The sequence below is a fragment of the Myxocyprinus asiaticus genome, chromosome 4 (assembly GCF_019703515.2).
Source record: "Myxocyprinus asiaticus isolate MX2 ecotype Aquarium Trade chromosome 4, UBuf_Myxa_2, whole genome shotgun sequence".
Lineage (NCBI taxonomy): Eukaryota > Metazoa > Chordata > Actinopteri > Cypriniformes > Catostomidae > Myxocyprinus > Myxocyprinus asiaticus.
This window is the reverse complement of record NC_059347.1, coordinates 6,367,183-6,392,790: the sequence shown is the minus strand read 5'-3', so window position 1 is coordinate 6,392,790 and position 25,608 is coordinate 6,367,183. Positions and strand designations below refer to the sequence as shown.

At 37.9% G+C, this 25,608-nt stretch overlaps 1 protein-coding gene across 2 annotated transcripts in view; it reads left to right on the top strand.

Annotated features, from left to right (window-relative positions):
• Positions 1-4,711: 4,711 nt before the first annotated feature.
• Positions 4,712-25,608, top strand: part of aldh2.2 (aldehyde dehydrogenase 2 family member, tandem duplicate 2) — an 86,385-nt gene continuing 65,488 nt past the window's right edge. The window contains exons 1-3 of one of the 2 annotated variants that reach the window (XM_051689560.1): positions 12,867-12,884; positions 12,980-13,084; positions 24,994-25,078. In XM_051689560.1, the coding sequence (XP_051545520.1) occupies positions 25,055-25,078 (24 nt within the window). In that variant the 5' untranslated portion in view covers positions 12,867-12,884; positions 12,980-13,084; positions 24,994-25,054. Of the gene's footprint in view, positions 4,865-12,866; positions 12,885-12,979; positions 13,085-24,993; positions 25,079-25,608 lie in introns of those variants that run through there. The other variant, XM_051689552.1, reaches the window with a different exon arrangement.

Below are 25,608 nucleotides of genomic sequence, written 5' to 3'. Positions count from 1 at the left end.
TTCTGGTAGCCACAACAACGGTGCCAAAATCAAACAAAGGGAGTCCAAAACAGACAACAGATCCCATCAAGCCTGGCTCACTTTACACCTATGTGTGAAATTCTGAAGGTTCAAACTCTCAACTCCTATTACATGGAATGCACAACAGAAAGCATCCTTCAACCATGACATTACCGAGAGTATAAAAACGTCAGAGATCCTTCTAAGCTTTACTTCAAGTGACAGTATTCACCACGTCTAGTTGCAGCCCTGCTGCTCCCAGGTGTAGCCTCGCTGCTCAAGGAAGTAATGTACGTACCTGAACTTTGGCCAAACAATCTCAATCTTGCTGGACGAGCCGAGATTTCTCAGTGTTTCACCGAGCACACTAATGGATCCGAAGCAGACTGCTGGGCAATTCACCATTTTGCCTGCAGAAGTGAAGAGAGAAGATTTCTCTTCCCTCTTCAGCTGAGTCAACTTCGCTGATATCTCCGCCAACCCACTGAGAATCAGCTGCCGTACCGTACATATGGGATGCCTGGTTGTTGCCCAGCATAAATTAGGGCAACGTATGGCATCGGGGGGCACACAGGGGGCAAAGGCATGCCAAAGTTGTATTTAGTGGGTAAGTGGGCAAATAGTGGTTCTGTGGATGGAAGGAAGACTATGAGGAAAAATAGTGGGTAAGGGAGACACAGGAAGTGAGTTTGTGGACAACAGGAAGATCATTTAAAGAATAGTGGGTAAGGGGGACACAGGAAGTGAGTTTGTAGACAAGAGGAAGACTATGAGGAAGACTAGTGGGTAAGTGGGACACGGGAAGACTAGTGGGTTTGTGGACAAATAGGGGCCCTGTGGATGCTCTTTACATTACTAGATGCCCCATGAACGATAGGGGGCATGTGGGTAAGCCCTGAAGTGACCATGACAGCTCGAGAGTGCCCCAAGAGGTGTCCATACAGTGAGATAAGGAGGAAACTGACACTTACCCAAAAGTAATGGCAAAGTGACAGATAGCCAACAAGCTAATGGGCAAGTGGGAGTACACAGAAGAGGTAAGATCCATCGCACTAACTATTAGTCCAATGGCAATTTATGTGAATGGGTTTTTTCCCATGAAAGGCGTACATTCTTTTACCTTAACCGTGAGTGGAAGTGATGCCCCCTTTTGGAGCTGGTGCAACTCCCTTTTGGAGTAACAACGCCCCCTTCTGGAGTAACTCCGCCCTCTTTTGGAGATTCCGCCCCCATTTGGAGATTTCCGGCCTGCAGCTATACCTACTTGGACAAGCTGACTGGCAGTATTATTATGTGCACACAGTCTGAGGGGTGATTAAAAAGAATTGAGTGTAAAAAAAATAATGGTTAAAACATGTTATCATGGGTCTGGGTAGCTCAGTGAGTAAAGACACTGACTACCACCCCTGGAGTCGCGAGTTCAAATCTAGGACCTGCTGAGTGACTTCAGCCAGGTCTCCTAAGCAACCAAATTGGCTAAGGAGGGTAGAGTCACATGGGGTAACCTCCTTGTAGTCGCTATAATGTGGTTCGCTCTCGGTGGGGTGCGTGGTGAGTTGTGTGTGGATACCGCGGCAAATATCGTGAAGCCTCCACACGCGCAATGTCTCCGCAGTAATGTGCTCAACAAGCCATGTGATAAGATGTGCAGATTGACGGTCTCAGACGTGGAGGCAACTGAGATTCATCCTCCGCCACCCGGATTGATGCGAGTCACTACGCCGCCATGAGGACTTAGAGCGCATTGGGAATTGAGCATTCCAAAATGGGGAGAAAAAGGGGAGAGAAAAAAAAACATGTTATCATTTGGAACAATGCTGTTAATTTGCCACTGCCACACATTCTCTATAGACTATGCATAAAGCACATATAATGACTGTTGTAACAGACGTTGCAGCAAAACCATCTTCAGTCTGACCCATTATGAGATACTGTAATACTTGCCAGCTGTTAACAACTATTAACAATTGCACAGATATAACGATTTTCAGGAGACACTACCATGTTTTTGGTATACAAAGGCATTTTGATATAATACCAGTTTACCAGTACATTCAGTTCATTCACGTCACGAACAAAATGACCAACTAGTTCAGTGAAGAGGTGTATTCGTTCAGTGGGTCAAACCAATGAAATGCTTCTTCATAGCCCGCTCTCGAATGTTAATCTTTAACCCTCATGTTGTCTTCCGACCATTTTGACCCAAAGAGGATTTTCTTTTGCCTGAAAATGCTAGTTAATGTTATCCTATTGGACTAAAACTTTCTGACTATGCTCACACAGGGTATCAAACCCCCCCCCCCCCCAAGAGAATATTTTATTCAAAAATTTTCTTTCTTTTTTCTTTTTTCACTTTGTTACACTTGTGGTGTTCCCTGTCAAAAATGACCGGCCTATGAAAAATTGCATATAAATTTCTCATTATGCTTTATTATCACCAAATATTGGATTCTATCTTTTTGTCAGCTTGTTTTCTTTCAATTAGCATAGATTTTGTATTTCTTTTTGGAACTTATTGATCGTAGGCCTCATTGACCTGAGCTTATGCACCTCATTTTTGAGTGAAAAAAAGCATTATTTGTGCATACAAATTTATATTAATATTAAATAAAATATGAAAACATTCTGTACTATTTATCACACTAGTGTGCTTTAATGTTTAACCAGGAAGTTTGTTTTGAAATGCTTTTATTTTGTACAAAATGGCTCAAAGTCACACTTGTGGTGTGAGAACAATTGAGTGTACAGGAGCATGTTCATCCATTAGATTAGCACATATGTGCATGTGTGCTTCCAAACATAAAGGCCTCGGACCTGTGTACACGCACATATACACACACATTTGAGTCAGTGTATGGAGGTGAACGAGAATGATACGTTCACTTAACAGATTCGTTCAAAAAGACAGATTCGTTCACGAACAAAACATCACTAATATGGGGTAGGTGCGGTTTCATGTAATTTAACTCTAGTCATAAATTTAAAAATTGGACATGGCCCCTTTAAGAACCAGAGTTTTGCAGTTCTTAAAGAGGCCACAGCATTCCTCATGTTGTGCATGTGTGCCAGTTAGAGATGTGAGGACTTGTTTTGCACAAGCGAGCTCCTAGTTTTGTTCATCATTTGAGAATTTTTTGGGTAAATATCAAATTTTACACAAAATGCTTATAAATTGCATTAAATATGTGTTCAGAAGAGTTGTATGTTAAAATTGAGTGTTTGTAATGGATGTATGGAGTTTAACCTTGTTTTGTGCACACATGTGAGAACTGGGTATGCCAATTTGGTATTAATCATATCTTATTAAATGATTTATAGCCCAGAGTGTTATCCAGTTTAGTGAATAATTGTAATACGTGTTATATGTGTAACATGTGTAATGAGAATTCTATTGTTTTAAACTGTTATACGTGTCCTTAAAGCCTGGTTAAAATGCATAAAATGCTTTGAGTGATTTAAGCATGTGTTAAATGCTTAAAATGCTTTGAATGATTTGAGCAAATACTTAAATGCATAAAATACTGTGAATGTTTAAGTATGTATTAAGTATGTGTTGAAGCATATGGGTAGGATAATGCCCTGTTTGTATTTTCATTTGACATTAGCCTCTACCGAATTCCATTTTTGTACTTAATTTTTTATTTAATTTCCTATATATATATATATATATATATATATATATATATATATATATATATATACAATGACCGTTTTTGTTTTGTTTTGTTTTACAGACTGCTGTCAGAATGAAACCCCAAAAGAAATTTATGTATCCTGTGGTAATTTTCAACCCACCGGCTACATCAATAGTATCATTATTTTTTAATACTTGTGCAGCAGCGGGCCGGCCCAAATTACCCAGTGACCCACTAGTAAAACGCCCGGTGCTCAAGATGGCCAGTCCACCCCTGAACCAACACAATTAATCAAAACATTAATTTTTATCACACACCCCAGTTTTTTCTTAATAAAGGTTTCTAAATCCTTCCAAAATAATCTTGAATAAATACAGTGTTAAAACAAATAAAGAACTGTTTCTTTTTCCAATTCACAGAATTCAATTTAAGCCTTTCCAAAGACATATTTGGCTGAATAGATCCTATGCAATAGTATGTATGATACTTCTTTAACTTTGTTATTGAGACTAAATTTATTCTGTATTTTCTATGCTTTGTCCCAAGATATATGTCCAAATACAGAAGACCAAAAAAATCTTGCTGCAGGAAATGAAACAGGACAAAGACTATTCCATATTACCTTATTGTTACACTGATGTTTTAAAACATCTACATTTTCAATATAAATATGTTCATAAATACCACTGATGTTGTGTTCCACTGAACAGGAATTCTTTAAAGTAATACAATACTTTTTATTGCATCAATCCCTTCATTAAACCAAGAATGAGGCATTGGAACTCATCACCACTTTAACATACAAGCAATTGACGCACGCTTGTTGCCAAGTCCTTTGGATTTTGAGGCATTGTAGTTGCTGGAATTTAAGAGTAAATGGCGCCAATAAACGCAATCCCACAGTAAATCTAATGAGAAAAGAGATATGAAAGGATGCATAGTCCTATTAATAGTTCATATAGTGTATAACTTAGATATGTGAGTGACAATGGACTATTTTTAATGATTATTCTATGGGGACGTTTTTCTTTAAAGATCTGGCAACGTCTCTCACTGACGCGAATATTTACACACCATTTCCTTTTTGAAGTCCGAGTTCAAGTGGCGTTGCGTTGAAAATGCTGCGTACTATTGTTTTCCGAAATTTTTCGCAAGTTTATCGCATCTCAACATGCAATCATTCAACGATTCCTTCACCAAATATTAACCCAAACGTTTACTACAACAAGGTAATTCACAAATCCTGAAACTTCGTTTGCAAGATTACATTTTGTTTACATAGTTAGCAAGTGAAACATATGTTCTTATATGTCCTAGCCTAGGTCCTTTAATGTTGTTACTACAATTAACAACTTGATTAAACGTTTCCAGTTGTTTAACAAGTACGGTGATAGTCAAGTGTTATTTGCAGTGCATTCAAATGAATCTTTCGTCAAAACACGCTGATTAAACTTGACTGCAGATGGAATTTGCCTTCAGGTTCAGGGTCCGTGTACGTTCGAAAGTTTCCATTAAAACAGTTTTCCATTTAACACTGGAAAAGGGACAAACGGCATGTTTTTTGTTTCATTCGAAGAACTAAAAAAAAAAAAAAAAAACAATCCTGCCCGATTTTTCGTTTTTGTGTGTTTATTGGTAGTTTACTGCTTGAATATCTGATATGCACATGTGGGTGGCGTTTAAAGGCCCCTTATGATTGGTCAACCCGCACCGTCATATATATATATATATATATATATATATATATATATATATATATATATATACATATATATATATATAATTTTTTTTACATAACCACGAGATTGCTGTGTGTAGGGGTGGGAATCGCAATGTAACTGGCGAATATATCGATATCTTGGTCACGATGCGATATAATTGCGATTCTTTATTTTTTGGTGTATTGGGATTCAAAACTGTGATATACTGCGATATTTATCATATTTTACTCACTGTTATTCATACTTATTCATAGGAATTCAGAAAACTGTTGCCAAATCACCAAATGCATTATTAAATAAATAGAAAAGTGCCTCAAATAATTTGAAAGTAAGCAATTTATTTGTGAAGATAAACACTACTGACTCTCAAATAAATCTGTTTACATTTTTGTTATTCACACTGCATGTTGACCTGGAATGTGGAATGGATTCTTTAGTGGATCTTTGTTGTGTTCACTTTATTTGTGATAGTACAACATAACCCAGTCAATTTAAATATTATTCTAATTTTTAAATATATTATAATTTTGTTAGTATTGCTAATAATAATATAGTTATATTACACTCTAAACCCCTCTGGCTTTCATTTTTGCGTAACTGCAGGAAGAACTTAGTTTCTGTCTGTCGGCTAGTTCACAGTAGTTAATATGCTTCTCCTTTTTGCATGCTGTGTGTGTCAACAACAGATCTTCGCTCATTCCCTGAAACGCGTGCGCATGCAGACAGTATTTTCCCCTTTAAATGCATCATTTTGCGATTCACAAAACTATTTTATGGCTTCAAGAGACTTTGAATAAAATGCACGAGTCATATGGACTGCTTTAATGGTGCTTTTATGCTTCTTTAATGTCATATTGGAGCTAGGGTTGCCACCCGTCCCGTAAAATACGGAATCGTCCCGTATTTAAAGATAAAATAAAGCGTCCTGTATCGAATCAATACGGAATGTCCCGTATTTAAGCTGGTCAGATGGCTTCACGGTGAAATCGTTCCAGATCGCTAATTTAACATTAATATAAGCTGGAAAATCTGCCCACTGTGGGGAAGGGACCGTCTGAAAAGTCCACACATTGTGCTAAAACGTGAAAACACTGTGGAGGATGTGGTAAGGGACCGTCTGAAAAGTCCACAAATGGTGCAAAAACTGTGGATTTTTTTCCTTCTATATAAATGTTCAATAAGATCAAACAATGTATGAATGCAATCACAAGTACAGGCGAAGGAAACAAATACCAAAATAAAAAATAAAATAAAATATATATATAAAAATATATGTATAAACCAACCAAAATGTATACATAAGATAAAGACGACAAATAAACAGAAAAATAAAAATATTTTTAACGTATAAAATGTTTTTATTTTATTTATTATTATTATTATCATTTTATAAATCATGGGTCAGGAAAGTTCTCATTTTAGCATATAAGAAAGGATATACAATAATAATACAATATACAGTATTAATAACTAGGCATGGGCTGGTATGAGATTTTGACGGTATGATAACCTTAAGCAAAAATATCACGGTTTCACGGTGTCGCGGTATTGCGATTACAGGTCTAAAATGTGTTATTTTTAAATGTCTGGGTAAAAAACAACAACTTTTTTTCCATTTGAACACAATATATTTTATTTTTAAGCAACATATAGAATATTTGGAACAGTAGTAAACATGAATGTCAGGTTAAATAAAATAAATAATTGAATTTTTCTTAAATTAAAATAAATGCAGTCACTTAAGTGAGCCTAAACCTGCAGCTCAGCAATAATTAGAACATAAATAATTGAATTATTTTCTGTAAAAAAAATAAATAAATAAAAAAAAAACCTTTCTAAATAACAAAATAAAAATTCAGTAATTTAAGTGAGCTTAAACCTGCAGCTCAACAAGGTTTTTGGAGACATTCTCATTTTCTACACATTTCTCTTTCAGTCCAAGTTATGATGCAGGAATGTGCGCATGTTCACGATTCCTGGATTAAGTTTGGAGCGGTGAGGTACGAGGATGTGTCCACTAGAACTGAACACCCTCTCTGAGGGCACACTGGTGGCTGGGATGCCGAGAAATTTTCTTGCTATGTTGCCAAGGAGAGGTAACTCTTGAACATGAGCCTTCCACCATGCCAGTGGGTCAGCATCAGAGGATGTGGGAGGCAGAGACAAATACAATTTAATCTCCATTGTCACTCTTACTTTTAAGGGGGCATCTTCTCCTCCTTTGACCCTTTGTATTTTTTCTGATGTAATTTTTTTCAGCAAGCAAGACAGAGATTTGTCTTTCTTCTTTGTAGCAGCAGAAGTGACAGTGGTGGTGGAAGTGCTGCTTCCTTGCTTTTGATCAGAAGTAGGGGCAGGTAATTCTTGAGGTGACAGTGATGTCATTTCTGCCAGGTTCACAGCTTACTCTACTGTGAAACTGATGGTGTCATCCTTGTTTTGAGAAGTTGCCCTTGAAACGGGGATCAATGAAGCAAGCAATGTTAATCACCTTACTGACTTTCTCAGAGGAGTAACGGTGTTGCAGATCATCCATCATTACCTTTTTCAATTGTTTTGTTAGGGCATCATCTTCCTCCTTTTCATTCAGTATGCCAGTGATGTGCTCCATAACAGGCTTCAAAGATGACAGGGTGGTCTTTGTTTCAGAACCCAGTAGATCTGTGAAGTCATTTAGAAGCCCCAGAAGTTGGCAGACCGTATCCAAAGTGTGCACGTCACTGTCTTTTGGCATTAGATGCCATGAGCTTCTGTCTGCTACGAGCACTGCACAACAAGCCTGATGCTGTTCCAGAAATCTCTCAATCATTTTGAAAGTGGACCCCAATCTTGTCACTACATCATGAATGAGTGATTTTTTTCAGGAATGTTCAGGATTGCCTGATTCTTCTTCAATTCTCTCTTTTCCAGCTATGAGAGAATCCCTGTACAAGATGCCTGCATGCTCGTATAGCTGAGTCAACTCTTTGAATTTTGAGCACTTTGCTATAGCTAGATTTAGGTTATGGCTAAAACAGCCAAGCCAAACACAGGGTAAACCATGAAATGCTTTTTTTCATGTTGGTTGCATTGTCTGTTGTGATGTTAGACAAACGATTCTTTGTGATGCTCCACTCCTGCAGCATGTTTTCAGAGAATTCTAAGATGTTGTCAGCTGTGTGGTCCTCTGGAAAAAAAACAGCTTCGTGGCAGAAGGACTTCAGTTCCCAATCTGGAGAGCGGAAATGCACTGTGAAGCTGATGTATGGTTCTCCGCTACCACCATTGCTGGTCCAAGCTCAGTAGTTGCCGAAAACCACACCCCTTCTGCCACTTGTTTCTGCACCTGAGCCCTGACTTCTGTGTACATCTTGAAGATTTCTTTCTTTGAAAATAATTTTCTTGACGGCACTTTGTAAAGAAGCGCTGCCATCTTCATTAGTTTCAAAAATCCAGGTTTCTCCACAACTTGAAAGGGCATCACATCTTTGGCAATGAAGTATGCTACTGCATTGTTCAGGTCTTTAGCATGTTTAGATGTGGGTGCATAGGTGATTTGTTTCTCAAGTGTTTGCTGAATTGTGGGCTGATCTGCAACTTTTGATGTGGATGGCCCTTTGCTGCTAGAGCTACTGCTGCCCTAAAAAGAAGAAAAATAAAGACTGACATGCTAATTTAACCTAAATCTGTAATTACAGTTATTTAATTTAATTTGATCTTTTAATTACAGTACTCTTGCAAAAATGTGTGTGTGTTGATAATATATATATATATATATATATATATATACATACAGTATCAGTTTTCCCCCACCTCTAGTGTGCACTGCAGTAGACTTGATAACCATGCAAAAAAGCAATTTCTTAGAACAACAAACAGTATGCCTAAAAATCGATGTGCTCATATGGGGACAGCAGGTCTATGTTTTGGAATTTTTAATTAAAACCAGATTATAGAAAATCAGCTTTGGGTTGCACATTTTTTATTAAAAAAATTTTTTCTCTACTTCAGCAACAAAATACTGATGTTTGCTCACTGCATTGTCGAACAAAAAAGTATGGCTGTAACCGTCTATGAGGTCACTGAGGTCTGGGCTTTGGTAAATTTTTCATATTCAAAAATATTGTTTTTTTTTAGGAATAACATCACACCAGTGCAGTGAGTGCATTGAATCTTTAATTCAATATTTATTAAAAACATTTTAATATCATTAATCGGCTGTAAATTACTATCCAGAGGTCCAGACCGCAGCTAAAGCAGCACAGTGATGGTGCTGCCACTTGGCACCTGTTACCTTTCTCAGAGCTGGTTAGGATGGACTATGGATGGGCATTTCTGAGTAATTTTGTAGTCGAGTACTCTAACCCTCAAAAAACAAGTACCTGATTATTTGTAAATTAAAAGGCATGACTGACTGTTGACAACATGTTGGCGTCATGCAACTGAAAACTGATAAAAGGTATGAAGCAAACCAAGAAGGGGGCATCTTCACATATATACACCTCTGGAAAAAATTAAGAGACCACTGCAAAATTATCAGTTTCTTTGGATATACTATTTATAGGTATGTGTTTGAGTAAAATGAAAGTTTTTGTTATTTATTTTGTTTAAGTACTGACAACATTTCTTCCAAATTCCAAATAAAAATATTGTCATTTAGAGCATTTATTTGCAGAAAATGACAACTGGTCAAAATAACAAAAAACGATGCAGTGTTTTCAGACCTGGAATAATGCAAAGAAAACAAGTTCATATTCATTTTTAACACATTACTAATTTTTTAACTTAGGAAGAGTTCAGAAATCAATATTTGGTGGAATAACCCTGATTTTCAATCACAGCTTTCATGCGTCTTGGCATGCTCTCTACCAGTCTTTTACATTGCCGTTGGGTGACTTTATGCCACTCCTAGAGGAAGAATTCAAGGAGCTCGGCTTTGTTTGATGGCTTGTGGCCATCCATCTTCCTCTTGATCACATTCCAGAGGTTTTCAGCGGGGTTCTGGTCTGGAGATTGGGCTGGCCATGACAGGGTCTTGATCCAGTGGTCCTCCATCCACACCTTGATTGACCTGGCTGTGTGGCATGGAGCATTGTCCTGCTGGAAAAACCAGTCCTCAGAGTTGGGGAACATTGTCAGAGCAGAAGGAAGAAACTGTAAAGGAATATCTGATACCTTAAATACTGTTGCCATGGTAACACATTAATTGTTATTATTCCTTCCTATACTTGAGTGTTTTTGAGGCTCTTGCCATGCTTAAAATTTAATGGAATTTTGCCCACACATCAGAGTCTTTGGTCATTAGGTCTGGGCAAAAGTTCACGCATGGGCATGTAGGGGTGGCTCTGTAGCTCCCACTTTAAAATGGGCATGCAAGACAGCCTCTGTAGCACCCCCATTTTCACCTACAGTCACCAAAATTGGTGCATATCTAGTTCTCATCAAGCCGGACAGCTTTCATAATTATAGTCATTAGGTCCGCCAAACAGGAAGTCAGCCATATTGGATTTTTTTAATATTGCTTTTAAATACTCCTCCTAGGGGATTCATGAGACTGTCACTACATTTAGACAACGTTATGCCAAGACATTGAAGATGCTAAATTGCAAACAGATTTTGGTATATCGAATGGTGTTGCCATGGCTAGGCATTAAATTAATGGTGAAAAATGGGAAACAGGTGGTGTGTTATATCTTTTGTGTGCAATGTGTGATTTAGATCAAAATTGAGATGTATGTTTTGTCTTGGGGGCTAATCACATGGATTTGACTATTTTGGGTCACGGTCATAGCGCCACCACCTGGCAGCAGGAAGTGTGGCTCTTACAACAAACTTTAACCTGTTGATGTGCATGCCCCCCCAGAACTGATGTCACTTTGCTTAAATTAGTTTACATATACTATATAGTCTAGTCAAAAAAGAGTTAATAATGTTGACATATTATAAAGATGTATAATTTGTCAACATTATGAACAATTTTGAACAGCACACTATATGGTAAATGTGAACTAATTTAAGCAAAGTAAAGTCAAACCCATGGGTGAGGTCAATGAGCATCAACAGGAAGTGTGGCTCTTACAGCAGACTTTAAAATAGTCCTCTTATATTTACTCAATTTGCTTAAAAATTGTTTAGAATAATGTCAAATGCCAAATGCATGTGTCCACCTTGCATTGTTTTCCGAAAGCCACCAGGTGAAAATGGACCAGTTGTGCTTGGGCCCGCCATCAAATTTTGCACACACATCAGAGTCGTCTGCCATTAGGACTGGGCAAAAGTTCACACATGGGTGTGGGGGGGGGGGGGTCTCTGTAGCACCCCCTTTAAAATGGGCATATAATTGGGTTTCTGAAGCACCCCCATTTTGGATTTCTTTGAATATTGCAGTCTCTGAACTTATAAATACTCATCCTGGGGGATTCATGAGACTGTCACTACATTTAGACAATATTATGCCAAGACATTGAAGATGCAGAATTGTGAACAGATTTTTTTTATATATCAAACGGTGTTGCCATGGCGAGGCATTAAATTAATGGTGAAAAATGGGAAACAGGAAGTGTCTTATCTTCTGTGTGCAATGTGTTATTTTTATCAAAATTGAGATGTGTTTAGTCTTAGGGGCTAATCACATTGATATGACTATTTTGGCTCATGGTCATAGCACCACCACCCGACAGCAGGAAGTTTGGCTCTCACAACAGACTTTAAAATAGTTCTCTTATATTTACTCAAATTGCTTAAAAATTGTTTAATGTCAAATGCCCAATGCATGTGTCCACCTTGCATTGTTTTCCAAAAGCCACCGGCTGGAAATGGACCAATGGTGCTTGGGCCCGTCATCGCTGCTTGCAGCTGTATTTTTATTTCATTTCCTCTTCTACCACGTAGAAGAGAAATGACAATACACCTTCTTTGAACTTTGAAAATAAAGGCTAATGTGCCCTGCCCCTTCCCTCAAATCCATCCAATAGGATTTTAGTGCTGTGTGCAGAAAGTTGAAAAAAATTGGCTTGTACACAACTGCGTCTTGCAGAGACTAGGTGACATGATGAAAGTGATGATGTCACTTTCTGTACTCGATGCTTCAAGTATAAACCAGGCTTAAGATCTAGTCTGATAAATCCAGTTACATCAGGTAGCACAGTTGCAATAAACAGAGCAGTTATACTGTACGTTTTGAAGAACAAATGATAATGTAAGGAGACAACATAAGAGCAGTGAATTGTTATTCTTTTACACTGCATTGAGAAAGAACAGATTACAGTGTTGGTTGACCAGTCATCTAAAAGGTCATTTCAGGGCCTCTCATATGCGTACGGTTAATCAGGTACTTGACACACTTTGGGCAAGAAATAATTTTTGAAGACCCCAATCCCATTGCAAAATGCCCTTCATTTAATACCGTGTTTGATATGGCTTTCCATTTTCATGGACTGTCAAATCCTGTGACAGACAAAATTTAAACCTGCCTGGAAGCCTATAAACATGTCTTGACAGTTTCATCTTCAAGTGCAGTTCCAAAACTTTCCATTTTATCCAAATTGAGGTAAATGTCAATAAATCAGTATAGCATTTTTATAAGCTGAATTCTAAACGTGTTGTCTATTATGGCACGCTAAAATATATGCCTTCTTTTTATAGATCTTCATTAACAATGAGTGGCAAGATGCAGTAAGCAAGAAAACGTTTCCAACCATCAATCCAGCTACTGGTGAAGTTATCTGCCATGTGGCGGAGGGGGATAAGGTAGGTGTTTGTGAACTGAACATTTTATCAAGAAAAAATTCATCTAACATCCCTTCAGAAAGATGTTTATCCTAGTCCTAGTACATTTCATTCTAACTTTTCAGAAACATTGACTTGGTGACATTTTCATTTTGATTACACACCCTCATGTCGTTCTAACCATGCACAGAAAGTACCAGTATTATGAAACTGATATGAATCCTAACAGGTAGCCAGAGTTAGTGATGACAGAATTGGGTGTATATGATCTGATTTTCTGGATCTAGAAAGAACTCTATCTGCTGTATTTGAACCAACTGAAGCTTGTTTATTTAGACTACAGGACATCCACCTAATAGTGAATTACAATAATCTACCCTTAAGGTAATGAATGCATGAACATGCTTTTCTGCCTCAGAAATAGAGAGCATGTTTCGTAGTTTAGCAATATTTCTAAGGTGGAATAATGCTGTTCTAAAAACATTTGAAATGTGATTTTCAAAAGACAAATTGTTATCAAACCTGACACCCAGGTCCTTAACTGTAGATCACATACAGTAACAGTACATGCATTGTGGTTATATTTTAGTATCTTATGTTTAGAATTTTTTGTTCCAATAAATAATACCAATAATTAATATTTATTTTGTCCGAATTTAGTAAAGCAAAATATTGGCCATCCAGTCTTTGATATTAATGCACACTAATAATTTGAAAAATTGGGAAATTTAATCGGTCTGGAGGAAATATAGAGTATGATCAGCATGAGTGTGATGAGGAGGAGGGCGTGACCAGGCCGTGATGGAGCACGAGTAGGAGTTTATGCCCCTCTTGTCGTATATACTGTAGTTACAGGTAACCTACTGCATATTTTGTGGGTGGGGGCTTTACACAGTGTGTGTAATTTAATATCATGTGCATTTTAAGTTATTACCTTGTAAGAAATTTATGAAAAATTATAAAATATACTGTAGGCTACAGTTTGCACTGATGAGAAACAATGAAAAATAATGAAAAACTGCACTTCATGCTTTGCTACTGTTCAGATGCTTTTGCTTACTGCTCCGTGCTTTTCTACCTTGCTTTTGCTGTTTAATATCTTATTTTCGTATCAGTTCAGCACAGTGCTTAAACAACCCAATTTGGCACACACACTAAAACCAGAGATATTTGGGACTGAAATATTACTACAAAAAGTGGATTTTCTGTCAAAGCGGTCTGCCAGTCTCCTACTACCAGCAGTTTACATTCCTGAAACGAGACAACACAGCTGCCTTCACACAGACAGACTTGAAAGAAAATGCCTCCTTTCGGCTTAAACTCCAATTGCTGTTCAAACTGCTACAGACTTCTACAAAAGATTTCAGTTCTTGAAACAAAGTTACTTGCAGTACTGCCACCCCTGAACCACATGAGAGCATGACCGTGGACCCCCGAAGCCTACAGCCAGTGAGTCCTTTGAATCTAACATTCTTGAACAGGCTATACTGAGCCTAGATTAACCAGCAGAACAGATGCCAAAAGAAACTGGTGAAAGTGAGAGCACAAACCAATGGCATAAACAGGGAGCTAGACCCAAAGGTGCTTGAGACATCAGGCTGTCACGAATATCACATTGCAGCATTAGCATCATCTACCCCAGATACAGTTATGACACGACTAGCCAATACTGATATTCTTCCACCCCCAATACATCTTTAAAATAGATTTGAACCACTAAAGGACAATATCTACTTCTCTCTCCTTCATTCATCTGCAACGTGCACAAATCCACTCAACCTGGATGGCACACAAACACCACCGCAGTGCCAGGATGACTACAGGATCACACTTCAGCACCTGGATGTAAATTCGATCAACAAATCCCACAATAACACAGTGCAACCACAACATTAACTGCTCAGGGACACAATCCAGGCTAAGCTCCACACACAGAGTATACTACAGTCAGACTGTGATGACTTAGAACTGCTCCAAGATACAGGACCCTAGGACGATTTCCTGGAAAAAAGCCAAGGGAGCAAAGATAACATACTTCAGCCTCCATAAACACCAGAGCCAAAGCATCTCTCACCACACACGTTCTCCCTCTCGCCAACATCCCCACTTCTGAGCTTCTCTGAGAAAATGGAGGAACTAGTGTATGCTGGAAGAAAGCTCTCCAGTTCTATTGCTGCATGCCCCCAGATACCAACCAAAAAAACAGCGGGCCCCTCTACCACCAAAGCCTGTGGGCCCTGCTCACACTCCCCCTCCCTCAGAGAGAGCTCTCCGGCCACTGCCACAACGCTAGGGCACACATTGTCTTTCTTCTGCTCTTGGTAAACAACAAACAACTGATAACAGCTCTCAGTGATATGTGTCATGTCCCTGCTATGGTAGAAGCAACATTCACAAATGTACACAGAACAAGTGGGAACCCAATGTGCCTGTAGCTTTTTCTATGTCTATTATGATAAGTGATAGAAAGACTAAGGCCTTTTCAAGACATATGGCAAACCTATCTAAACGAGTTAGCACTTTTAAACACCCGCTCACTAAAGAACAAGTCATTTTTAGTCAGTCACCTCATCACCACTAACAACCTGGATTTTCTCTTTCTAAATGAAACGTGGTTAGATAACAGCTGCAGTGCAACGGTCCTCAATAAATCAGCCCCTCCAAACATCTATGAGTGTCTGCAGAGCAGTTAGTAAAGGTGGAGGATTAGCTGCGATATTTAAAGATGTCTTTCAATGCAAGCATGTATCACTTGGTGATTATTTGACCATTGAACGTCTACGTATTGTACTAAAAGGTGCTCCACACATTCTATTTATAATTATTTATAGGCCTCCAAAATACTCTCCAGCTTTTGTTGATGATTTTACAGAACTGTTATCAGCAACTTCCTCTGAATTTGACTGTTTTGTTATTGCTGGGGATTTCATCATTCATATAGATAATCCTGAACACAACTCTGCAAAATAACTTTTAAACACATTTGATCTGACTCAGCATGTAGATGGACCCATGCACAATCGTGTACACAATCTGAATCTGCTCATTAGTAATGGTCTGAACATTTCATCCACTCTTATTAAAGGGATGGTTCACCCAAAAAGAAAAATTCTCTCATTATTTACTCACCCTCATGATATCCCAGGTGTGTATGACTGACTTTCTTCACCAGAACACATATGAAGAAAAATATCTTAGCTCAATAGGTTCTTAAAATGCAAGTGAATGGAGATTTCTCTTTTGAAGCTCCAAAAATCTCAGACAGTCAGCATAAACGTCATCATTATGACTTCAGCGGTTAAATATTTTTTTCTAAAGCCATACTATCACTTTTGATGTGAAAAAGATAAATATTTAAGATAAATGTTTTAAGTTTTAACTATAAACAATCGCTTCCATTAGGCTTCACAAGAGGGTCCAGGCGGTCTCTCGTGTGATGTATTCGCATTGCCATGATACAGACGTAATCTTACGTTTTCCACTCGGTTGAGACATCCAGGATAAGCACACAAACGCACCTTTGTGAGTAAAGAAACAGATAAGTACAGCTACTGTACAGCGTTCCTCATCTTCACTTGTAAACAGTGCTGCTCTTCCGGCTGTGACACACGTGCGTCAGTTCTCAAGTGTTTCAAATGCCAATGCAATAATGTCACATGTGCATACCGCTGCAAAAAGGAAGCACGATTTAGAGTTTAAAAATTACATAAATATTTATCTTTTTCGCACCAAAATCGTCGTGTCACTTTAGAAGACATTTATTTAACAGCTGGTGTCATATGGATGATGTTTATGCTGACTGTCTGTGATTTTTGGAGCTTCAAAAGAGAAATCTCCATTCACTTGCATTTCAAGATCCTACTGAGCTAAGATATTTTTCTATTTTTCTTCAAATGTGGTGAAGAAAAAAAGTCATACACCTGGGATATCATGAGGTTGAGTAAATAATGAGAGAATTTTCATTTTTGGGTGAACTATCCCTTTAAGGACGTAGCACTGTCTGACCATTTCTGTATTTTCTTTGAAATATTGATTTCTCCTGCCACTGAAGTTATATCTGTCTCTGTCAAAAAGAGGTGCATAAATGAGAATTCTAGTGTGCAATTTATGAAGGCTACAGTTGAAGTCAGAAGTTTACATACACTTAGGTTGAAGTCATTAAAACTCATTTTTAACCACTCCACAGATTTAATTTTAGCAAACTATAGTTTTGGCAAGTCGTTTAGGATATCTACTTTGTGCATGATACGAGTAATTTTTCCAACAATTGTTTACGGACAGATTGTCTGTAAACAATTCTAGTGGGTCAGAAGTTTACATACACTAAGTTAACTGTGCCATTAAGCAGCTTAGAAAATTCCAGAAAATGATGCCAAGCCTTTAGACAATTAGCTAATTAGCTTCTGATAAGAGATGTACTGAATTGGAGGTGTACCTGTGGATGTATTTTAAGCCCTATCTTCAAACTCAGTACCTCTTTGCTTGACATCAAGGGAACATCAAAAGAAATCAGCCAAGACCTCAGAAAAAAAATATGGACCTCCGCAAGTCTGATTCGTCCTTGGGAGCAATTTCCAAACACCTGAAGGTACCACGGTCATCTGTATAAACAATAGTGTTGGGACTCATGTATTCAGATAGAAGACAAAGGCAGGCCTAACACAGTCGTAAAAACCTAACTCAGGCCCCCACATACCAGGTCATAATTTATACTGATAAAAATTGTGCCAAAATCAAACAAAGGGAGTCCAAAACAGACTACAAATCCCATGAAGCCTTGCTCACTAAAGGATCGAACTCTCAACTCCTATTGGATGAGGCACACAACAGAACGTCCCTCAAACCATGACATCATCAGGAGTTGAAATACCTCTGAAATGCTTCCGGGATTTGCTTCCAGCAACTTTGTTCACCGGGTATAGACGTAACTCATCACTGCTCTCAGGTGCAACCTCGTGGCACAAGGAAGTAATGTCCGACTCGAAACTGTGGCCATACAATCTCCATCTCGCTGGACGAGTTGAGATTACTCTGTGTTCAACCGAACACTCTAATGGATCCGAAGGAGACCGCCGAGCAATCCGCATCTTCATCCGTTTGCCTACAGAAGTGAAGAGATTAAAGATTTCTCTTCCATCTTCAATCAAGTCGACATTTCTGAGTTCACCGCCAGCCCGCAGAGAATCAACAGCCGTGCCCGCCAGCAGAGCGAGAAAATGGCCTCCCGTCACCACACGAGCCTCAAGGAACCGGGTTGGAATTAATGGACTGAGGGACACACATTCTACCTGTGTCCTCATGCAATTCAAGTAAGAGGTTTACGTCTGGGCAGAGATAGAATATTATAGTGTGTTATTCTTGTGTTTCAAGGTTTTTGCTTGTACAGTTTACGGACCGCCATGTCCGCTCATTATTAATACTCAGGGTATTAATTATCACGAATTTGTTTTGCTGTATTGTGGTCCAACCAAATTGGACTGTTGTGCATTTTCGCCATCGCGGGTGAAACCGGCAAACTGAGTTATCCATTAAAGAGTCAAAGAACGCAGGACTTTTACGAGCCGTCCACCTCGTCTCTGAGCGATAAACTAACAGCTGCTTTCTCTCCCACGATCGCGAAATCGGCTTTGGGGCCGTCACTTTATTCTCTCTCTCTCTCTCTCTCTCTCGTACTAACCACACACACACACACACACACACTCGCTCTCTCACACACACACACCCTCATGTGTTATAGAATTATTTCCATATCTAATCATATCACTGTTTAGTTTGTAGTTGTAAGTTGGAAATTTATTGACTGCATTGTATTAATTATTAATTGATATTACTGCATAAATAAACTTTGTTTATATTACAAAGAGAAGTGTTTTGGTTTGTTTTGCATTCACCTGTGTCATGCTGATGGGATGTCAGTGCTCGGATTCAAGCCTTCATTCCTTGATTTTTTTCCTGAAAATCGATATTCTGCGGATGTCGATTTTCCTAAGAAAACAATCTAATATTGAGACTTATACTATCTGGTTATTAGTCCCTGATTCCAGGGTGGTGCTCCGTCAATGTTAATCGAATTTGAATGATCAATAAGCTAGTGTTAATTTTAATGAATGTTTCATCGATGTTAATGATTAGTGATTATCTTTGATAATTGTTGATTTAAAGGATTAAAAAAAACTAACATTGATTCTCATCAATGTTCTATTGATTTTAATAATTAATTATCTTTGATAATTATTAATTATTGCTAATAACCAAACCCACTCCTAAACGTAGCGCACTACATTTACTGGAGCCTCATATGAGGTTTTAATGAGTTAGATTCAATTAATTAATTTAAATATTAATTAATAACTAAAGAAATAATTATTATTTCTGATAGTAACACTGATCTAAACAACCAGTAAAGCCCTACACGTTAGAGCAGGCCTCGCCCACGACTGGTGACGGACTCCACCCTATTATCATAGATCCTCCCCTGAGTGATCTACACACAGTCTGCCATTTTTTTTCCGCACTGGAGCAGCTACAGTGACAAGAATATTGTCTCAGCTTCGTAAGCGCCATAAGTGTACTGTTGTTGGCTGTAAAAGTGAACATAAGAGTCTTCATGTACTTCCGGCATCAGAGCCACTGATGCAGTGGACAAGTTTTGTTTTTGAAGCAAATGTGCCCCAAAACATACCAAAATTCGTGTATGTTTGTGCAAATCATTTTACACCGGACTGCTTTGTGAATGAGGGTCAATATAACGCAGGATTTTCCAAAAATTTGATTCTCAAGCATGGATCAGTACCAACTGTTCGTGTTCCAGCTTTATATCCTGAAGATGCATGTATCGCACTTTATATCTTGTGAATGTTTGCAAATCGCCTTTCCGAATGTGCTTGTTAGCTGATTCCATGGCTAATGCAGCTAAAGTTACCATTGTCTCTGATTGTAGTTACGGAGACCAGAGCTATGTCGTTATTTTTATGCTTACTGTCTGTATAATTCATAACCGCACCTTTATTATGCACAATACAGTAAGGTGATTGTCTTTTTGAAAACTATGTACGTTTTCTGTGAACATAAGAGAGTTGTACTAAAAGAGGAATGTTTACATATATGGCTTACGGTGTCAGTCATATTGGTTCTGATTTGTTGTTGCTGTAGTATCCGAAGCACGAGATGTAAGGGCAGGTCTCCTTTAAGAGATTATGGGAGAAAGATTAAACTTGGTATTGGAGAGGGAGTGTGGGCTAGGATTCAAAAAACATCAAGTCTGCATCTAGAGATGCAAGGGTTCGCCTTATGCAATTCAAGATTTTACATAGATTCTATTGGACCCCTCTAGATTGTATAGGCTTGGTCTTAAAGACACACCCACCTGCTGGCGATGCCAATCAGAGGATGGAGACACAACCCATGTTTTTTGGGGGTGTGTTAAGATCCAAGAGTTTTGGTTGAAGGTTCAGAGATTCATATGTGACGTTTTGGGCACTCAAATTTCATTTTGCCCCAGACTCTGTATTCTGGGCGATGGGGCGGTAATAAATTTGGGGGACAAACACATAAAAAATTGGGTCCTGACTAGTATTATGATTGGCAGGCAGATTATTTTAAGGGGATGTAAATCAGATGGGGCTCCCTCATTTCCGGAGTGGTGTGCGGAGATGGGGATTTTTTTGTATTTTGTGTGTGTGTGTGTGTTCTATTTGCGACCACAGGGGTATTTGTTGGGGGTCAGGGGTTGGTGATTGGGGAGGGGTAATAGTGGGGGTTAAATGTTGACTCAATGTATATATGTTGTGTTTTTTTTCTAGTCAATACAAAATTTTTATTGAAAAAATAAAAATGCTATTGATGGCATTGCTCCTGTAAAGTTTAGGAAGATTACTGGCAAGTGTAAAGCACCATGGATTTTTATTTATTTAACAAGCTTTACAAAAATTTACAAGAATGATAAATACAAAACATCCCATACAATTAAAAAAAAACGTTGAGGATAAACACAATAAAGCCAAAAGCTTATTTCTATTGTGGTCCTCAATGTAATTAAAAAGATGGAGGCATAGGTGCAGAAAAATGAACAAAAACCATAGATAATTACTAAATATTGAAACCAAATTTCATCAAAAGTCAACATTCAATTACAAAAAAGCCATCTTTTAACAGCTGTTTTAAAACTTCTCTCAGCCTTTATATATTTTAGAGACTCTGGTAATTTATTCCAAACAATTGTAAAAGATAGATAAACACAACAGCAGTGCAAATCATGAAAAGAAAATGCAGGAAAGCAGAACGAATGTGGCGGAAGACAAAACTTGAAGTCCATTCTAACATCTATAAAGACAGCCTTCATTCAATTTGGAACTAGGTACAGCTAGGCAGACTTTCTTCTCAAACATTATAAACAGCTATATAAACAACATCTGTACTCTTTTTGCTACTGTAGAGAGACTAACTAATCCCCCATCACAGGTTCCTTGTGAAATGCTCTCTGACAGCAAATGCAACGAGTTTGCATCATTTTTCATGAAGATCAATTCAATTAGAATGATGATCAGCTCATCCACATGTTGCACTGGGGTCAGACAGCATCCACCATAAAAACTTTAGTCACTAAGAAATTAGTAACTATGTCTAACTTTGAGGCAATTGATGGCAAAACCATGGTAGAAATAGTACAGCATCTTAAAATGTTGACCTGCCATCTTGACACACTCCCCACATCCTTTTTCAAAAATGTGTTTAACTGTCTGGAAAAATATCTGTTAAAAATAGTCAATGCCTCACTCCTTTCAGGCACGTTTCTGAGGTCCCTGAAAACGGCAGATGTCAAGCCCCTTCTAAAAAAGAGCAATCTGTATAACTCTATACTGAACAACTACAGATCACTCTCTAAACTTGCTTTTATAGGCAAGATCATTGAAAAGGTTGTTTTCAATCAGCTGAACAAATTTTTTATACTCAGATTGCTACTTGGACAGTTTCCAGTCTGGTTTCCGACCGCATCACAGCACAGAGACGGTGCTCATAAAGATACTTAATGATATTAGCTTAAATACTGATTCAGGCAAAATATCAGTGCTGATACTACTAGATCTCAGTGCTGCTTTTGGCACTGTTGACCACAACATTCTCATAGACAGATTGGAAAACTGGGTAGGGCTCTCTGGGACGGTCCTCAGCTGGTTCAGGTCATATCTAAAAGGGAGGGGTTTTTGTGTGAACATAGGCAACTATGAATCTGAGTAGACATCCATGATGTGTGAAGTCCCACAAGGCTCAATTCTTGCACCGCTCCTGTTCAACCTGTATATATGCTCCCACTAGGCCAAATTATGAAAGAACCAAATTGCTTACCATAGCTATGCAGACGACACCCAGATTTACCTATCCCTATCGCCTACAGCCCCATAAACTCTCTGTGCCAGTGCATTGATGAGATTAACGGATGGAAGTGCCATAACTTCCTTAAGATAAACAACGACAAAACAGAGGTCATTGTATTTGGCAACAAAGGTGAAATTCCCAAGGTGAACACACATCTTGACTCAAAGGGTCTAAAGACAAAAAATCAAGTAAGGAATCTTGTTGTCATTTTGGAGTCAGACCTTAGTTTCAGTAGTCACATCAAAGCAATAACAAAATCAGCCTACTATCATCTCAAAAATAGAGTGAGAATTAGATGTTTTAAACTTATTAAGACTTAAACTTGTTCATGCATTCATCACCAGTAGGGTGGACTATTGCAATGGACTTTTTACCAGCCTTCCCAAAAAGACCAATAGACACCTGCAGCTCATTTAGAATGCTTCTGCCAGGATTCTCACCCAAACCAAAAAATCTGAGCATATTACTCCAGTCTTCAGGTCTTTACACTGGCTTCCAGTTACATTTAGAATTGATTTTAAAGTACTGCTACTCATTTATAAATCACTCGATGGCCTAAGACCTAAATACATTGCATATATGCTTGTTGAATATAAATATACAGACCTATTAGATCATTAGGATCAAGTCAGTTAGAAATTCCAAGGGTTCACTCAAAACAAGGTGAGACAGTGTTTAGCTATTATGCCACCCGCAGCTGGAACCAGCTTCCAGAATTTGTAGTAAAACAGTCATAACTGTGTAATTTTAATTATGCTACCTCATCTGTCAGCATGATGTCGGTGAATCACGTTCAGTCTCAATGACGTTACGTCATTGTTTTGGTCGATGCTCGCGTCCCTATGGAGTGTGTGAATGAGCAACAGGTAGCTGGCTGCAGTTCACTTAACAGCCACAGGTGTCATTAATAACAAGGGTTTCTGAATCTTACATACTGCACAAGTTGACTGCAAATTTTGTAATGCTTGCATCTTCATAAATAAAAACGTTTGGTGTAATATTGTTGATTTATAGTTGATTATAGAATACTGACTATTCTCTGATTACTTTGAGGGCCATTGGATTCTTAAATTTGAGAACCTCTGGATTCTGATTAGCCTACATAATTTGCAATTCTTTATGCGATGAGTAGCATGTAGTTCATTCCCTAATTAAAGATGTAAAGCACAGTTTTTAAGGCTATTATGATTAAAAATGATTAGTTTAAAAGCTGGTGTAGTAGCCATACAATTATAAATATAGGGAGGTTGATAATGTATCAATTTCTTTATTATATGGTTTGTCAACTTAGTTTTTTGTGCTCCCCCTGTGGTAGATAGGATGCAGTGCACCTGCTTTTGCTTTTCCTGTAGGCAACCATTTTAAACATTAAGTGATGTGGCAAGGGTAGAGTGGGAGGTTTTTACTTGATGTTTTCTGTAATCCAATAAATACAAAGTGTTTTTCTCTGATATTCTTCGAGTAGTGTCAAATACTCTTTCCCATACACAGAAGTGGCTAAATTTGAAAAGGAAGCCACTACAGCTGGTTTATTTGTTTTAAGGCTTGTGAATGTAACTGGAATGCTTATAGAGAAAATTAATGTATCCCCGAATGAATGACACTGGGCACTCACTCTGTTCATTAATATGACTATTAATAGGCTATTACTATTATATTATTAATTAACACTACTTTTGTCAGAGGAGTAGATTTGCCTATTAATGTATCCAAATATTAGGCTTATATTTATGTTTACAAATTGACGTGATTATTTTGGAACATTTTGTAAATATTTTCTAAAATGTGCTGAAGACACAAAGTACATGGAGGAGCAATTTGCACTGTATGTGAGTATTGATTATTCACTGGCTCAAAAACATGATTTTTAACCTAATTTTTGTGTTGTGGAACAGAAGAATAGAAGTCAGAAATGTCAATATTTATTATAACAAATAGTGAGCACAGGAACATTTGGTTCATGCGTGAATGCATATATAAACAGAAAAAATAAAACTACTGTTACATTAATCATTGAGCCAATATGAATAAAGGATAACAATGTTTGACGATGTAAACCAGCAAACAGTCGGTATGTAGACCGTTGATCATGCGTATTAGATTTGCATTAGATTTACATATCTAATGGGAACATTTAGCCTACTGAACCATTAATTAAACTATAAATTAAATGTCACTTAAATAGGCAGATAAAGGCTCATCATTAAATTAAGCATGGTCACAGAATTAACTAGCCTGGTCTCATGAAATTTACATGAACATTGCAATGTTTTTGCAAACTGAAATTACTTGCTTCATTCCATGTTTGGCTGCAGTTTCAAAATGAAATGTCCAGAGGGGGCCGCCAAAACCAAGCAAAATGAGGTTGTTATCAGGCCAGGTTTTTATGGTGAATATTAGATGGAGGTTTCAGTAAGTAAAACCTACCTCCCGAACCTAAAACATATGTATGGCCGGGGTGTAAAAATGCGTCAATATTATGCTGAAACTTCGAAGCATAGATCATGGAATTTAAGAATCATTATATTGACTATAATAATACCAATGTGTTACAGAGGCCGACTCAGATTACAGACGCACTCTCGCAACAGATGCGCAGCATGACTGAGGAAACAAATGTGCACTTTAAAATTAAGTACGGTAAGTTTAGTTTGGATTTCTGCCTCATTGTTCATAATTTCAGTCGTCTATATAAGCAAAATACGTTAATTGTTCTTTTCTTCCCCAGTTATGATATATTATGCATATTGTGGAATATTTGGAGAATACCCTTGGAAAGGTGTATTTTTCCTTAATGTGCTACACATCATTAAGTTTTTAATTCTGTGAGCCTGCTTTGGTGTTAAGATCAGTGCCTGGTTGCATAAAGCACCTTAAGTGTAATTTTCCCTTAAAATCACTCTAAAGTTTCCCTTAAATTTAAGGGTGTTGCAGAAAATAACCCTTAAGTGTTACTTATCAATGGAAAAACTGTTTCAGGAGTACAGATTTGACTATCACGCGATATGAGAAATCGCTAACAAGCTGGAGGGCGATCTAATAGGAACACGCACAAACCAGAAGTGTGCCCAGTATTATCTGCTCTCTGCATCTTTATAAACTGTACGAATGGATGCATTAAAATCATACCGCAAGTTAATTTACGATATATGGCAAATTTCTATATAAAT